Source organism: Lampetra planeri, chromosome 57 (genome assembly GCF_965212315.1).
Source record: "Lampetra planeri chromosome 57, kcLamPlan1.2.h2, whole genome shotgun sequence".
Classification (NCBI taxonomy): domain Eukaryota; kingdom Metazoa; phylum Chordata; class Hyperoartia; order Petromyzontiformes; family Petromyzontidae; genus Lampetra; species Lampetra planeri.
The window spans coordinates 6,896,587-6,914,086 of record NC_136163.1 but is presented as its reverse complement, the minus strand read 5'-3'; the positions used below and the strand labels follow the sequence as shown (position 1 = coordinate 6,914,086).

The 17,500-nt window shown below is 54.3% G+C and overlaps 1 protein-coding gene across 2 annotated transcripts in view; it reads left to right on the top strand.

Moving 5' to 3' along the window:
* Positions 1 to 15,690: 15,690 nt before the first annotated feature.
* NOX4 (NADPH oxidase 4) overlaps positions 15,691 to 17,500 on the top strand; it is a 34,398-nt gene continuing 32,588 nt past the window's right edge. For both annotated transcript variants that reach the window (XM_078618274.1, XM_078618273.1), the window contains exon 1: positions 15,691 to 15,881. Coding sequence is in view for 1 of the 2 variants with exons in the window: in XM_078618273.1 (XP_078474399.1) it covers positions 15,825 to 15,881 (57 nt within the window). In the remaining variant the exon portion in view is untranslated. The remainder of the gene's footprint in view (positions 15,882 to 17,500) is intronic.

Genomic DNA, 17,500 nt, shown 5'->3' with positions numbered 1-17,500 from the left:
AGCAGCAGTAGTAAGCAGCAGCAGTAGCAGCAGCAGTAAGCAGCAGAAGTAAGCAGCAGTAGTAGCAGCAGTAAGCAGCAGCAGTAGCAGCAGCAGGCAGCAGCAGGCAGCAGCAGAAGTAAGCAGCAGTAGTAGCAGCAGTAAGCAACAGCAGTAGCAGCAGCAGGCAGCAGCAGGCAGCAGCAGCAGTAAGCAGCAGTAGTAGCAGCAGTAAGCAGCAGTAGTAGCAGCAGCAGTTGCAGTCAGCAGCAGCGGCAGCAGCAGCAGCAGCAACAGCAGCAGCAACAGCAGTAGCAGCAGCAACAGCAGTAGTAGCAGCAGCAGAAACAGCAGCAGGCGGCAGCAGGAGCAGCAGCAGCAACAGCAGCAGCAGGCAGCAGCAGCAGGCTCCCAACTTGCCTGGTGCGATGACGAGGAGGAGGCTGCTCCGCCCGGGGCAGTCGCCGTGCGACCGCCGCTCGCTCCCTCCCCACGTGACGCCGTTCGCTGCCTTCGCGAGGTCGCGCCTTGCGGCAGGGGGGGGGCTGCTTCAAAACAATGTGAACACCACGTATTGTTGCTGCTCTCGGTAATGTCACGTAGAAGCGAAATAATAAAAGAATACAAATAAAGAAAATATTTTTATTATTTTATTATAATAATAAAACTATTTTTATTATTTTATTATTTCCCTTCTACGTGACTTTACCGAAAGAACCAAGAATATGAATCCCTGCAGTCACAACAGCTTTAAATCACAATGCGATGTGAACAACTACGGAGAATTTGCAACAGTGACGCGAAGAAACGCGCCCCGAGGCTCTGCAGACCACCCGTAGAAGGTTCCAGGCGCGCGTTGACAACGATGGGGAACAAGTGGAGACGCTTTGAAGCTACTAACATAACCTTGTTATCATGTTACAGCGTAGTATCGTTTTTTCCCCCATTAAAAACGAAATCCCATGTAAGTGTTAACATTTTTTTGAAGCACGCTGTGTAATCGATTCGTGTCCGCGTTATATAAAGAAAAACTTTACAGCATTCATCGCATTCATCGCATCACATCTAATTCGCGTCCCCAAGCACCACGCGGCGTGATAGGAGAACGGCGATGACCCCCAGCCCAGCCCAGCAAGACGCGGCGATGGCCAAGAGTAGTCAACATGATGGAATTCCTTGGGACAAAATATGGCCTGGCTTTGGAATTGAGCCAGTGACTTGAATCCACATGAGTTCATATCCTCTCTCCTCTCAGCCCCTAATCTAAAACACGCCGCGCGTTCGAGGTCCGTGCCCAACTCCACGGCTGTTTCTCTGCACGGCCCCGCCACCACCGCAACCACCACAACCACCACAACCACCACCACCACCGCAACCACCGCAACCACCACCGCAACCACCACAACCACCGCAACCACCACAACCACCACAACCACCGCCACCACCGCAACCACCGCAACCACCACCACCACCGAAACCACCACAACCACCGCAACCACCACAACCACCACAACCACCGCAACCACCACAACCACCACAACCACCGCCACCACTGCCACCGCCACCACCGCCACCACCGCAACCACCGCCACCACCGCAACCACCACAACCACCGCAACCACCGCAACCACCACCACTACCGCAACCACCACAACCACCGCAACCACCACAACCACCACAACCACCGCCACCACCGCAACCACCGCAACCACCACCGCAACCACCACCACCACCGCAACCACCACAACCACCGCCACCACCGCAACCACCGCCACCACCACCACCACCACCGCAACCACCACAACCACCACAACCACCGCAACCACCGCCACCACCGCCACCACCGCAACCACCACAACCACCACAACCACCGCAACCACCGCCACCACTGCGCTCAGCGCAGACCCAGAGACTCTGCCGAGTCTCGAGACTTGCGAGAGAGGTTAGGGGGATGAAACACTGATCGCAGTTTAATGACATTTTTTTTCTTGACGTCTCTTTGATTTTCTGTTTTACCCAGCCAGGGTGGCTCGGGACGGCGTGCGGCTCGCAGCGATCGGAGGGTTGCGAGCTCGACTCCTGGTTGGGGAGGCGTCATTATCAATCAATCATCACAATCCCCCCCCTGGGGTTGATAAAATACGTTACCGTCGTGTGGGGGAGGTCTCTTACACAGTCGGTGGCGCACCGCCCCACAAAGTGCTGTGAGATTGATTGTTGCGTGACGGTAAAACTGATTCTTAGATATTTTAAATTCTCAAAGATAGAATTTAACCTAATTAGATTGCAACAACCAAAGTGAATGTGCTGGGTTGTGATCGGGCTGAGACCACCAACTCGCGACACTTGAGAAACCAGTATCATCACAACTCAGTCGATGTGAGTCTGTGGGTCTCTTTGTGAGTTTATGGGTCTCTATGTGAGTCTGTGGGTCTCTATGTGAGTCTGTGGGTCTCTATGTGAGTCTGTGGGTCTCTATGTGAGTCTGTGGGTCTCTTTAAGAGTATCTGTGGGTCTCTATGTGAGTCTGTGTGTCTCCGTGTGAGTCTATAGGTCTCTGTGTGAGTCTATGAGTCTCTGTGTGAGTCTACAGGTTCCTGCGTGACTCTCTACGTGTCCCCACGTGAGCCTCTGAGTCTCTAAGTCGTTGGTGAGCGGGTTGAGGCCACCGACTCGCTCGGCTTGACCACTCGGTTGACTCACGGGCGGTGGCTACGAGCCGGATTTGAGGCCAGGCTCTCGGCGGAGTCGGCTCCTTTTCTCCGACCTCCGAGCCGTCCGGTGACCTCGTAGCCTGGGACGTGGACACTGACGACAAAACGGAACAACAAGGAGAGGAGTGTTCAGATACGCGTGGTTGCAACTCCATTTAAGAGGTAGACAGACGAGAGAGCGAGCGAGATGGCGTGGACGAGAGGACACGCGCAGGTTAGCGGCGAGGGAAGGAAGGCGAGGGTTGGCTTGGGTGGTCAAGACTGGTGACGGAGCGGCAGCCCAGGGGGTGAGTCCGCTCTGGAGATGGAGCGATGAAATCGGCTCGCGTGCAGGTGCCGGCTGGACTGCGATAGATGGCGACGGCTTAGGGGGGGAGGAGTGGGGGGGGGGCTCTCATCCAGCAGTGGATTGGCCACGGGATATCGAGAGCCAATCCCAGAGTGCCACTCATCGTCACGCCTCTCACTGCCCGCGACGACACCACGAGCACAGCGCTCCTGATTGTCGCTGGCTGCTTCGCCTCGTGGGGCCTGTGCCCACGACACCGCGATGTCATGAACACCGCAGCACACGCCAGTGCCCGACGCGAGGCGAACTGCGAACGCATCTTCTCGTGGTCCACCAACCCCCCGCCAATGAATTACAGGCGCCGTGCGCGTCACCACGGCCACTTGCAAACATCCTCGAGCGCTGATCAAAGGCACCGCCTGGCCCCCTCCACGCCGTCTTCAGGGTTCAGCTCATCCCGCCATCGGTGGTGGTGGGAGCCTGGACCACACACGCCGCGTCCTGCCCAGCCATCCTGTGCACGGCCGCTCACCGCGTGCGTGTGTGTGAGTGTGCGTGTGTGTGCGAGTGTGTGTGCGTGTGTGTGAGTGTGTGAGTGTGTGCGCGCCTGTGTGTGTGTGTGAGTGTGTGAGTGTGCGTGTGTGAGTGTGTGTGAGTGTGTGTGCGTGTGTGCGAGTGTGAGTGTGTGTGAGTGTGTGCGCGCCTGTGTGTGTCTGTGTGTGAGTGTGTGCGTGTGTGTGTGTGCGTGTGTGTGTGCGTGTGTGTATTTGTGTGTGTGTATCTCCGGCGTGACATCATCATCGCTGCGATCAGGGTCGCGAGTCTCACGCAGAGAATGTCTCTGGCTTCTAATCCACGTCAGCAATCTCTGCTCGTGAACTCACAGAGTCCCCCTCCCCTCCACGTGGGCCACGCGGCCCTCCGTGAGGTCTCTTCTCGCGGCAGCAGCAGCAGCACGGGGGTCAGCACGAGTAGAGTGCGGGGCGGGTCTCACAGTGCCCACACCAACAGCGGGCGACTGCACATGTCTGCAGGCACGGGCCCTGTCCCAGACACAGAATATTCACCTATACTGGAGGAATCCGATGAGCTATAAAGCTCTTTTTCCACAGATGTGAACGTGGTGGCGATGCAAGATCCGACTGTGGGCCCGTTCCCTCCTTTCCCACGACGCACTTTTAACTGCAATAGCTCAGGATGTTTTTTTAACCCCGTAATGTACGATACTATATGTTAGGCGATCACTATATTTATATTATTCTAGATGCACCGTGTATTGGGTTTAGAAGAAGACAGTCCCAGAGTGACGGTATTAATAAAACACAATATTGAATGGTACAATACTCACAATGAAGTTATCGTGCGCCTCCCATGCATGTGCATGTGTCAGTCGTCAGCAAGGCCCACGGCGTTCAGTGACTAACACCCAGTAGCGGCTACGATATTTGACGCTGTGTGTAGTTTTCGGAACAGTAATTTTTGTTCATTTGTAACAAATTTTTTGTGGCAATTATGGTTCATTTTCTGGGGGGAGCAAAAATGTCGAGTAATTTATCTTAACGTGTTCATACTTGGGACCTTTTAGCCAGTATCACAGGATGGACAAATAAAAATAATCGGTTTGACCCTTCATGGCAATACAACTGGAGGTGTTAAGATATTCAAACATCAAGCAGCAGGGCAGCAGGGCAGCAGGGCAGCAGGGCAGCAGCTGCAGCAGGGCAGCAGCTGCAGCAGGGCAGCAGCTGCAGCAGGGCAGCATCTGCAGCGCAGCAGCTGCAGCAGGGCAGCAGAGCAGCAGGGCAGCATCTGCAGCAGCTACAGCAGTGCAGCAGCTGGCGGTCAGGGCCAGGCAGAGTTCACACACCAGAGGAGCGAGGTGGCTCTTGTTGAGCGCTAAAGCGACAGCATCGTGATTGGGATAGAGACCGTTGATCTCGAGGCGGGATACAATGGCCGCCCCCTAAATATGTCACCCCAAATGCAAGCACCGGCATCAGACAGCACGGGGCGAGAGGAGTGTTGTTGGGAGTTGTACGCGACGCTGAAAAGCTCGCTCAAGAAACTGCCTCGGAAAGACGTGAAGCTAATTGTGGGAGATTGGAATGCGAAACATTTGGGAAGGATAACGCCGGATGGGAACGCTTCGTGCAAGAAGTATGGAGATGGGGATGAAGGAGGTGGGACATTGCTCGAATTCGCTTCAGAACACGCGAATGTGTGACACTGAGGTGCAGCAAACCGACTGCAGAGACTGCACAATGGAGGGCACAGCGTGGGAATCACGTGGACAAGACAGATCTGGTCATGGTTGACAGCAGGTGCTGGAGCTAAGCGAGAACATTCATCGGTCAACAGCTTTTGCGCTGTGCAAACCTATGAGAATCCGGAACGTAAATCTAGAATCCAGGATGTGACAGGAGATGCCAGAATGTGAATCGATAATCTAGAATGTAAATCGATCATCTAGAATGTGTGATACACAGCGAGTCATTAGCACCGAAACCGATCGGAGTGCAGCGGTTCGCGCTACGAAGTCAGCCACCCGAGTTCGATTCCCGCTCACGGTGACGAATATCAGAACCGGTCCTGGGCCTCCCCTAGGCCGACTCAGCCTCAAATGGGTACCTGGGGCGGTGCGTAAATATTGTCACTAGGGATACAAAGGCGGCCGGGCGAGCACAGCACGCGAGGGGCTGGGTGGCCAACACCACGCCCGGCCGTCTTTGTCTCCCCAGTGGCGATGTTTATTACACACCGCACCAGGTACTCATTTGAGGCTGAGTCGACCTAGGGTTCAGATAATCGTCACTGAGCGGGAATCGAACCCGGGTCGCCAGGTTCGTAGCGCAGCGAGCGAACCGCTACACTACCGCTCCCGACAGGACACACTACACACACACACTACACACACGACACACACACTACACACACACACACCCCACACAGACATACACACACTACACACACCACACACTACACACACACTCGACACACACACACGACACACACACACCACACACACCACACACACCCCAAACAGACACACACACACGCGACACACACACGACACACACTACACACACACACGACACACACACACGACACACACACTACACACGCGACACACACACTACACACACAGACACACACGACACACTACACACACGACACACACACAGGACACACACACGCGACACACACAGATACACGACACACACACACTACACACACTACACACGACACACAGACACACACGACACACACACTACACACACACACTACATACACACTACACACACTACACACACACTACACACACGACACACACACACGACACACACACACTACACACACACTACACACGCGACACACACACACGACACACACTACACACACACACGACACACACACACACATGACACACGACACACACACACCACACTTTACCACCTCTGCAGACTATTTCCTACGGAAGTAATTTCATGGCTTCACTTAAGCGAGGGGCATTTGGGTTTTTAAAAAACAATTCCCCTCTAATCCTGCCACAGCCCCCCCCCCCATCCTCCCCCCAAACTGTTCCTTGCCACCGCGTGCTCTCTCTCTCTCCCGTACTCCCTCGCACAGGCGACGTTTCGGGCTATGGCCATTTGTTCCCCATGGCAGACAGACCCTGGCACATGTACGGGAAGTTCTTCAGCAACTCTTGCTCAGCTCCCGGCCGATTACAACTTTAGCGCCCCTTTACCTTGGCGCCCGGGGACACATGTACCCCCCTGCCCCCCCCAGCTACGCCTCTGGCGGTGGCATTCCAGAAGGGGGATGGGGGGCTTGCGATGGCGGCGAGGTTCATTGATCGAGGTCTTTACCGTGATGAGAACGCGTGGTGGAGGGGGGTTTCAACATCCGTCGCATCGCTCGCGCAGTGCAATCAAACGAATCCCTGTGAAGCGAATTCGCGGTGGTGACAAGACGACGGACAGCTTTCCACAACGGACGATTTCAAAGCGCTGTGCGTTGAGTGAATAATATTTAGTTGGTGAAAAATAAGAGGTTTCTACCCTTTTTGGCAGTCAAAAAGGAGTTGCGTTAAGATGTTCAAACTCCAATCAGAATCCCTTTTGCAAGGCATCAAGTCTGCATTAACCACACGTTACTTGTGGAAAAACATGCAAATATGCTCGGATAATAATAATAAATACATTGTCTTTGAAACTGATTGGTCTACCCCAGGGACAGCTTTCTTTATGGCCAAGTCTCACTGCCAGTGTTAGACCAGAAAACAGCACAGGGCGAACAGGACAAAGACGATGCCAGTATCAGAACACTTACAGCTTGGGTCGAGCAGTTAGATCAATGACACTGTTTTGCGAGTATCAAAAATGATGAAAAATAAGAGTTGTTTTTGATCCTTTCTGGCAATAAAACAGGAGTTGTGTTAAGATGTACAAACACCAAATAGAAACCTTCTTGCAAGGCATCACGTCTGCATTGACCACACGTGATTGTGGCAAAACATGCGAAGAAACACGCGAATATATATTTGGCTAATTCTACCGTCAGCTTGTTGAATAAATTGTTCCTAATTGTGATCGAGGAGACGCGTAATTCTCACTCCTCGTGGTGAATCTTAATGCTGCAGAATGACAACATCATAAGCCATGTTCTTGGTTCTTTCGGTAAAGTCACGTAGAAGGGAAATAATAAAATAAAAAAAATATACAATAAAAATTCTCACGACGTTTCGACTGATGATTGCTTGTGTTGCAGTCGACACGTCGTGAGAATTGTTATTGTTTTATATTTATATTATTTTATTATTTCCCTTCTACGTGACTTTACCGAAAGAACCAAGACTAGCATAAGCCATGTTCTTGGTTGTTTCGGTAAAGTTACGTAGATAGAAGACAAACAAGAAGGCACGTTCTGCATCATCCATGCAGAACGTGCGGCACTCACGCGGCGCTTACGGGGGAGGGAATGGTGCACAGAGAGAGAGAGAGACGTTTGACTTGTAAATAACTTTTATTGCTGCCAGCAGCAACAGCCCTGGAGCCCATTTCGATACGAAACAAAGTCACCAGCAACAAATAGCCAAACACAGGCGAAAAAAGTCACGTGCTACGGCACGTGGTGCTGCACGCGCCACGCACGACACAAAAACGTCACGTCACGTGACGCCACGCCCCACCACCGAGCACGTGAGAAGGTGACGAGGAGGGTGCCATTCACGCTGGCACAGAGGGCTCTTCCAGCCCCCCCCAGCGTCCAAAGAAGACTCGCGCGTCGAGAGAGGGAGAGGAGGACGTTGGGGGGGGGGACCCCCCGACAAGCGGAATGGCACCAGAGTCAGCGCCAACGATTGCCCAAGCTCTGTGGTTCTATAACGTTGCGATGTTTGACTCAACGTTCCTCGATCCTAGGAGAGCCTCGCTGAATGTCAACGTCATCGCTGTCTGTTTAATGGTCTCACTCTCGCCCAACGATTGCGTAGCCCAAGCGACGAGCACGCTTGGGCTACGTACGTGTGTTGAACTTCTTTCGCACCGTACGTAGCCAACCGTGCTGATCGGAGGTGCGGGGGAAGGACAGCAATAAGTTCAAAGCTCAGACTGTGTGCGTACACAACTCCCTCTGTGGGCTTGCCCTACCTTATCATGCTTCTCCATCTCTTACGACTCTGTCCCATTCCGCCCTCTACGCTCCCAATCTTGACTCGCCCTCCCTGTGCCCCCCTCGCCCTGTGCCCAGTCTCGCTCGCTCGCTCGCTCATTTCCCCTCCTGCTCCCCTTCACTGCAGCACGCAGAGCAATCATCTTCACGATAATAACTACCACCAGCTTCCGGTCCTGCGTTAAAACAACCCCCATCTCATATTCTTTGGGTGGATTCCTGCAGTCACGAAAACTTTAAGTCAAAATTTATACCCCCCATCTCTCCTCCCCTAGCCCAGCATCATCATCCTGCTACTGCCTGCCCCCGCACGCCAAGCTACGACCAAACCTACCCCTATCACTACCCCCATCACCACTCCCATCACCACCCCCATCACCACCCCTACCACTACCCCTGTCACTACCCCCATCACTACTCCCATCACCACCCCCACCACCACCCCCATCACTATCCCCATCACCACCCCCATCACCACCCCCATCACCACCCCTACCACTACCCCTACCACCACCCTTATCACCACCCCTACCACCACCCCTACCACTATCCCCATCACTACCCCCATCACCACCCCCATCACCACCCCTATCACCACCACTACCCCTACCACTACCCCTATCACCACCCCTATCACTACCCCTATCACTGCCCCTATCACCACCCCTATCACTGCCCCTATCACCACCCCTATCACTACCCCTATCACTACCCCTATCACTACCCCTATCACCACCCCTATCACTGCCCCTATCACCACCCCTATCACTGCCCCTATCACCACCCCTATCACTACCCCTATCACTGCCCCTATCACCACCCCTATCACCACCCCTATCACTACCCCTATCACCACCTCTACCACTACCCCTGTCACTACCCCCATCACTACTCCCATCACCACCCCCACCACCACCCCCATCACTATCCCCATCACCACCCCCATCACCACCCCCATCACCACCCCTACCACTACCCCTACCACCACCCTTATCACCACCCCTACCACCACCCCTACCACTATCCCCATCACTACCCCCATCACCACCCCCATCACCACCCCTATCACCACCACTACCCCTACCACTACCCCTATCACCACCCCTATCACTACCCCTATCACTGCCCCTATCACCACCCCTATCACTGCCCCTATCACCACCCCTATCACTACCCCTATCACTACCCCTATCACTACCCCTATCACCACCCCTATCACTGCCCCTATCACCACCCCTATCACTGCCCCTATCACCACCCCTATCACTACCCCTATCACTGCCCCTATCACCACCCCTATCACCACCCCTATCACTACCCCTATCACCACCTCTACCACTACCCCTATCACCACCCCTACCCCTATCACTACCACTACCCCTACCACTACCCCTATCACTACCCCTATCACTGCCCCTATCACCACCCCTGTCACCACCCCTATCACTACCCCTATCACTACCCCTATCACCACCCCTACCACTACCCCTATCACCACCTCTACCACTACCCCTATCACCACCCCTACCCCTATCACTACCCCTACCACTACCCCTATCACCACCCCTATCACTACCCCTATCACCACCCTTATCACTACCCCTATCACTACCCCTATCACCACCCCTATCACTACCCCTATCACTACCCCTATCACTACCCCTGTCACCACCCCTACCGCTCCTTAACCACTCCGCCTGCCCAGCTGTCACCACGTCTACACCACCACTTGGTAATTACAACCACACGCTCGATTTGAACCGCTGTCATCTGCACGTACAAGTTTATAATTGTTGTAAAGCGCCTCAAACGAAGGCGCTTGATCAATCTATATAAGGTAACAACAACAACACCGTTTATTTCAGGAGGCTTCTGCTCCATTGGGATGTTTGGCGAATTCCTTTCCGGTAAATAACGAGAGAGAGCGTCTGGTGATGTAAGCGGCGTTCACATCGCGTTCACATCCTCGCCGGGAGAGTCAGAGTCTTTATTTATTTAGGCTGCAGGAGAAATCCGATGAGCTATAAAGCTCTTTGTTCACAGATGTCCAGTAAGGGCACGGGGTAGGAACGTTACAACAACAACACAGTACACACACACAGTACACACACACAGTACACAAACACAGTACACACAATACACACAGAGTACACACACACAGTACACACACAGTACACAAACACAGTACACACACACAGTACACACACACAGTACACAAACACAGTACACACACACAGTACACACACACAGTACACAAACACAGTACACACACAGTACACAAACACAGTACACACAATACACACAGAGTACACACACACAGTACACACATTGCACACAGTACACAAACACAGTACACAGACACAGTACACAGACACAGTACACACAGTACACACAGTACACACACAGTACACAAACACAGTACACACACAGTAAACAAACACAGTACACACACAGTACACACACAGTATACAAACACAGTACACACACAGTACACACACACAGTGCACACACAGTACACAAACACATTACACAAACATAGTACACAGTACAGAAACACAGTACACAGACACAGTACACAACACAGTACACAAACACAGTACAAGAACAACATAGTACACACACAGTACACACACACAGTACACACACACGATCGTCGTGCACAGTACAAGATAGACAACACACATCACCCAGACACAAACACAGTACACAGTACAAGATAGACAACACACATCACCCAGACACAAACACAGTACACAGTACAAGATAGACAACACACATCACCCAGACACAAACACAGTACACAGTACAAGATAGACAACACACATCACCCAGACACAAACACGATACAACACTAAACCACCCACATCTTTCCAGACAAAGCCCACTGAGGTATTACATTGTTTTTCAGAAGCGACCTGACCACAACTGAAAGCTCAACAACGTGGCCCAGCATTTGGCCATTAATAGCAGCAGCATAACCTAAACAACCTCTACGCGTGACGTGTCTAAGTGTGGAGGGGAAACAACCGGAGTACCCCGCGTAAAAATCCACGCGACCACGTGGAGAGAGAGAGACACGCAAACTCCAAATATACAGCAGCAGGCGTCAGGGTCGGGATCGACCTCCTGCATCCCAGGCGAGGTAGTCAACATCTCCTAGCCACCGTGATGATGATGATGAGAGACACGCAAACTCCAAATATACAGCAGCAGCAGGCGTCAGGGTCCGGATCGAACCCCCGATCTCCTGCATACCAGGCGACGTAGTTAACATCTCCTAGCCACCGTGATGATGATGATGATGAGAGAGACACGCAAACTCCAAATATACAGCAGCAGCAGGCGTCAGGGTGGGGATCGAACCCACGACCTCCTGCATCCCAGGCGAGGTAGTCAACATATCCTAGCGGGGCCACCACCACCACCGTGGCAGAAGCGGCAGGGCCGGGTTCTGCTGTAAACGTCGGTCGCCAACATTCAGCTCTCACCACCAACAACAACAACACCAACAACAACCACCACCACAGCGGCCTCGTGTGAGTCGAGCTGGCGCTGTCTATAACGACGCGTGTTCAGATTGATTGGCACGAGTCGATGTTGTGTTGATATTAGAATGCTGTGTTCATGTTCGTGGTGGCGCGAGTGATGTGTGTGTGTGGATGTGTGTGTGGATTTCCTGTGGTTAAAAAAACAATCACTGTGGCTGATGAGCACATGGGGCACAGACGCCAAGCGGTCAGCAACAAATAGCACTATGGCAGTTGAGTCGTGCCAGGTGATGATACGAGCTTTGGGGAGAGAGGCGATGATGGGAGGAGCGGGTTCCAGAGGGGAACAGCGCAGGGAAAGCAGCAGAAAGAAAAGTGAGGTGACACACAGCGTGGTGAGTGGGTGGGTGAGTGGGTGGGTGAGTGGGTGGGTGAGTGGGTGGGTGAGTGGGTGGGTGAGTGGGTGGGTGGGTGGGTGAGTGGGTGAGGGGGTGGGTGAGGGGGTGGGTAAGTGGGTGAGTGAGTGGGTGAGGGGGTGGGTGAGGGGGTGGGTGAGTGGGTGAGTGAGTGGGTGAGGGGGTGGGTGAGTGAGTGGGTGAGGGGGTGGGTGAGTGAGTGGGTGAGTGAGTGACTGTGTGAGTGGGTGAGTGAGTGAGTGAGTGAGTGGGTGAGTGGGTGGGTGAGTGGGTGAGTGAGTGACTGTGTGAGTGGGTGAGTGAGTGAGTGAGTGGGTGAGGGGGTGGGTGAGTGAGTGGGTGAGTGAGTGACTGTGTGAGTGGGTGAGTGAGTGAGTGAGTGGGTGAGGGGGTGGGTGAGTGAGTGGGTGAGTGAGTGACTGTGTGAGTGGGTGAGTGGGTGGGTGAGTGGGTGAGTGGGTGGGTGAGTGGGTGGGTGGGTGAGTGGGTGAGTGGGTGAGTGGGTGGGTGAGTGGGTGGGTGAGTGGGTGAGTGGGTGGGTGGGTGAGTGGGTGAGTGGGTGGGTGAGTGGGTGGGTGAGTGGGTGGGTGAGTGGGTGGGTGGGTGGGTGAGTGGGTGGGTGAGTGGGTGGGTGAGTGGGTGGGTGAGTGGGTGGGTGAGTGGGTGGGTGGGTGAGTGGGTGGGTGGGTGGGTGGGTGAGTGGGTGGGTGGGTGAGTGGGTGGGTGAGTGGGTGGGTGAGTGGGTGAGTGGGTGGGTGAGTGGGTGAGGGGGTGGGTGAGGGGGTGGTGAGTGGGTGAGTGAGTGGGTGAGGGGGTGGGTGAGTGAGTGGGTGAGTGAGTGACTGTGTGAGTGGGTGAGTGAGTGAGTGAGTGAGTGGGTGAGTGAGTGAGTGGGTGAGTGGGTGAGTGAGTGGGTGAATGGGTGAGTGGGTGACTGTGTGAATGGGTGAGTGAGTGGGTGAGTGGGTGAGTGAGTGAGTGGGTGAGTGAGTGGGTGAGTGAGTGGTCTGACAGCAGAGGTCTCACTCCGAATCAGTCGAGCGGGATATTTTCATCGGCTGCGCAACGCTGCGTGGAAGCTACCTGGTCTGTCGCTCCACACACAGATTCTGGTCTTGTCGGCCATGGTCATACCCTTACTTCTCTACGCTTGCCCCCCCCGCCCCCCCCAATGGAACATCTTCGCCGGTTATAAACATTCAAGCTGGCACGCCTACGATCCATCCTGAGTTTAACCAGCAGGCTGGATTGTGTGAGGAGCTCACAAATCGTCGAACGATCTGGAAAGAATCCCATCGTTGAGCTCCTCCGGCAGGCAAGGCTGCGTTGGCTGGGTCACGTAGCCCGCATGCCCAGCCACCGCGTGCCCAAACAGCTTTTGTTCGGCCGGGTAGAGGGGGTTAAACGGGCGCGGCACGGGCTAGAGAAGAGATGGAGTGATGTGGTACGAGACGATATGGAGCTGAGTGGACTTAATTCTAGATTTGAGTGGACTTGTCAAGAACTGGTACCAGCGGTGTCAAGATCACCCTCTGTGGAGGAGGAGGCTCGTGAAGGACGCTGCTACTGGGTGGTTGGAGGCAGTCGCCCTCCATGAACAGCGGAGTACAGAGGAGCGAAGCTCACAACAACGCGTAAAGCGCCGGGCGGATAAAACACACCACGTTAGCATAGTAGGGGGCACAGGTGGTGCATCTGCCAGTCATCTCAGTCAGTCAACCAATGACACCTGCTGGGTCTCTCCCGTGACCTCCTGCCAGCTGGCGTGCGACACTTCACGTGGCCTCAAGGTGCACCTAGCCTGGCACAAGCGCCGTGGTGACGTCACCGCCACTTAGTGGCGAATGGCGGTTGTTGGGTGAGTGGTGGGTGCGAGTCAGCCAGATAATACGACAAATCGCTCACCTTAAACACCCACTCGTTCATAAAAGTTGAAGGCAGTATAATACTGTAGTAATAGAGCAAGTGCAGAATCACTGAACCGGAATTGATAGCTTGAAAGCATTTAGCGCGGGGCCCTTGAAAGTGCGGGGCCCGTAGCTGCATGTGTAGCTACTTGTGCTACAAGGATAATAATACAATCCGGCACTGTGTGTGCGTGTTCGCTGTGTGTGTGTGCGTGTTCGCTGTGTGTGTGTTCGCTGTGTGTGTGTGTGTTCGCTGTGTGTGTGTGCGTGTTCGCTGTGTGTGTGTGTGTTCGCTGTGTGTGTGTGTGTTCGCTGTGTGTGTGTGTGTTCGCTGTGTGTGCCCTGGTGCGTGTATCGATCTATTTGGCCCTGTATGCATGCGGAGTGCGTCCACTGGGGGATGGTATGGCCAACTCCACCGGGTACCCATTTGAGGCTGAGTCGACCTAGGAGGGGGGCCCAGGACCGGTTCAGATATTCGCCACTAACTTTGGTCGCCAGCGGGAATCGAACTGCGGTCGCCGGGTTCGTAGCGTGGTGGGCTAACCACTGCGCCACCGCTCTCCACTTGGTGACCCCAGAGATAAAGATTGCCCGTATAGCCTCTACAGCCTTCAGGGGCAAGTGCTGTTAAGGAGTACCTAAGGACAGCACGGCACACGAGGGGGTAGGTGGCCAGCACAACGCCTGGCCGCCTTTGTCTCCCCAGTGCCAACGTTTACGCACCGCTTTTGAGGCTGAGTTGACCTATGGGAGGCCCAGGACCGGTTCAGATAATCGCCACTGCTGTTGGCCGGGAGCGGGAATCGAACTCGGGACGCGCCGGATTCGTAGCGCGGCGTGGCGCTAACCGCTGCGCCACCGCTCCCCTTGACCCCCAGGCACAAGGGGCACACACACCAGAGAAAGATAAAGATCCCCCGTATAACCTCCACAAACTTCTTGGGGCAAGTGCGACGTCGGCGAGCACCTTGCGAAGGCCGGACACACCGCCATCACTAAGGCCGTCAATCACCATCGGCACCCAACGCACGACTCAACAGGCGCTCGCTAACAGCAGCCAGCCGAACATCGTGGCCAGGATGAAAGCCCTCTGACGTCCTTTGTCTCGGTGCGGGGGTAGGGGAAGTGAGGCTGGGGGCTGGGGGGCTGGGGCTGGGGGGAGGGAGATGGGGAGGAGGAGATGAGGGCTGGGGTGGTGTTGGTCAGTGTGCTGCTGATACTCGACCCTGTGGGACGCAGCAGAGCAGTCGGCACGCACACGGCCACTTTTGCCGCACCCACGCGGCGGGCAGGAGACGGGCAGAGAGACAGCGGGGAGACAGGGGGGAGAGAGAGAGAGGGGCCGGCTCGCAACAATGGCTATGCCGCTCAGGAGTTGGGTCTTCAACGAAGTGTGGAAGCACTGCTGCCTGGTAAGGATCACTCGCAGGGAATGGCTCCCCGACACGGCGAGTTGGGGCGTGCACCTACGAACACACATACAACACACAGACAACACACAGACACACACAGACACACACACAGACACACACAGACACACACACAGACACACACAGACAACACACAGACACACACAGACAACACACAGACACACACACACAGCGTGTACACACACACACAGACACACACAGCGTGTACACACACACATACACACAGCGTGTACACACACACACAGCGTGTACACACACACACACACAGCGTGTACACACACACACAGCGTGTACACACACACATACACACACAGCGTGTACACACACACAGCGTGTACACACACACATACACACACACAGCGTGTACACACACACACACACAGCGTGTACACACACACACAGCGTGTACACACACACACAGCGTGTACACACACACACACAGCGTGTACACACACACACAGCGTGTACACACACACATACACAGCGTGTACACACACACACAGCGTGTACACACACACATACACACACACAGCGTGTACACACACACAGCGTGTACACACACACATACACACACACAGCGTGTACACACACACACAGCGTGTACACACACACATACACACAGCCTCGGGTGAGAGTCCCGGCCACCACCACGAGTGAGGACGACGGCGATCTGCGCCGGTCCTGGGCCTCCCCTATGTCGACTCAGCCTCAAATGAGCACCTGGAGCCTGGCGTGGTGCTGCCCCCCCCCTACCCCGTTCCGGACTCCACAGGAGCTCGCTGACAGCACTTGCCCCTAACAGAGTGTGCGCAAGGCTACACGGGAGAGCTTTGTCTTTGTTCTTGTGCCGGATTCCACAGCCCGCGGCTGTGGGGCGTGACAGCACAAGCTGCTGCTGCTGATGATGATGCTGATGGTCATGATGATGATGATGCTGATGATGCTGCTGATGATCATGATGCTGATGATGATGCTGATGATGATGATGCTGCTGCTGATGATGATGCTGATGATGCTGCTGATGATTATGATTATGCTGCTGATGATGATGCTGCTGCTGCTGCTGATGATGCTGCTGATGATGATGATGATGCTGATGATGATGCTGCTGCTGATGATGATGCTGATGATGATGCTGATGATGATGCTGTTACTGATGCTGCTGCTGCTGTTGTCGTGGCCTGGAGCTGGAGCCGGGTCGCTTGCTGGAGTGAGGTGCTCGCCGCCGTGGGTCTCGCGAGAGGCTCAGAGACTCCTCGCGACTCGGTTCCCAGAGTGGTCCCCCGACTCACCACAATGACAATGTCCCCGCATATCTTTAGTGCAGTGGTTCTTCTCCTTCTTCTTGTTGACCTGGGGTGCGAGATGCCCTTTCTGGGGGTGCGAGACGTGGCCAGATCTTTTGTTGAAGGTAAATCATCAAAAACACAAATTAAGCCCGGGCACGTTTGCTGCAACTTACTTTTGTTTCATCAAACCCCACGTGGCTATGAACATTGTGCGTCTTGTGACGATTAAGAACCGAAGTGGCCCAGGCTGCAGAAAAGGTGAAGAACCACTGCTTTAGTCGATTCATCGTGTCAATGTTACGTACGGAAGGA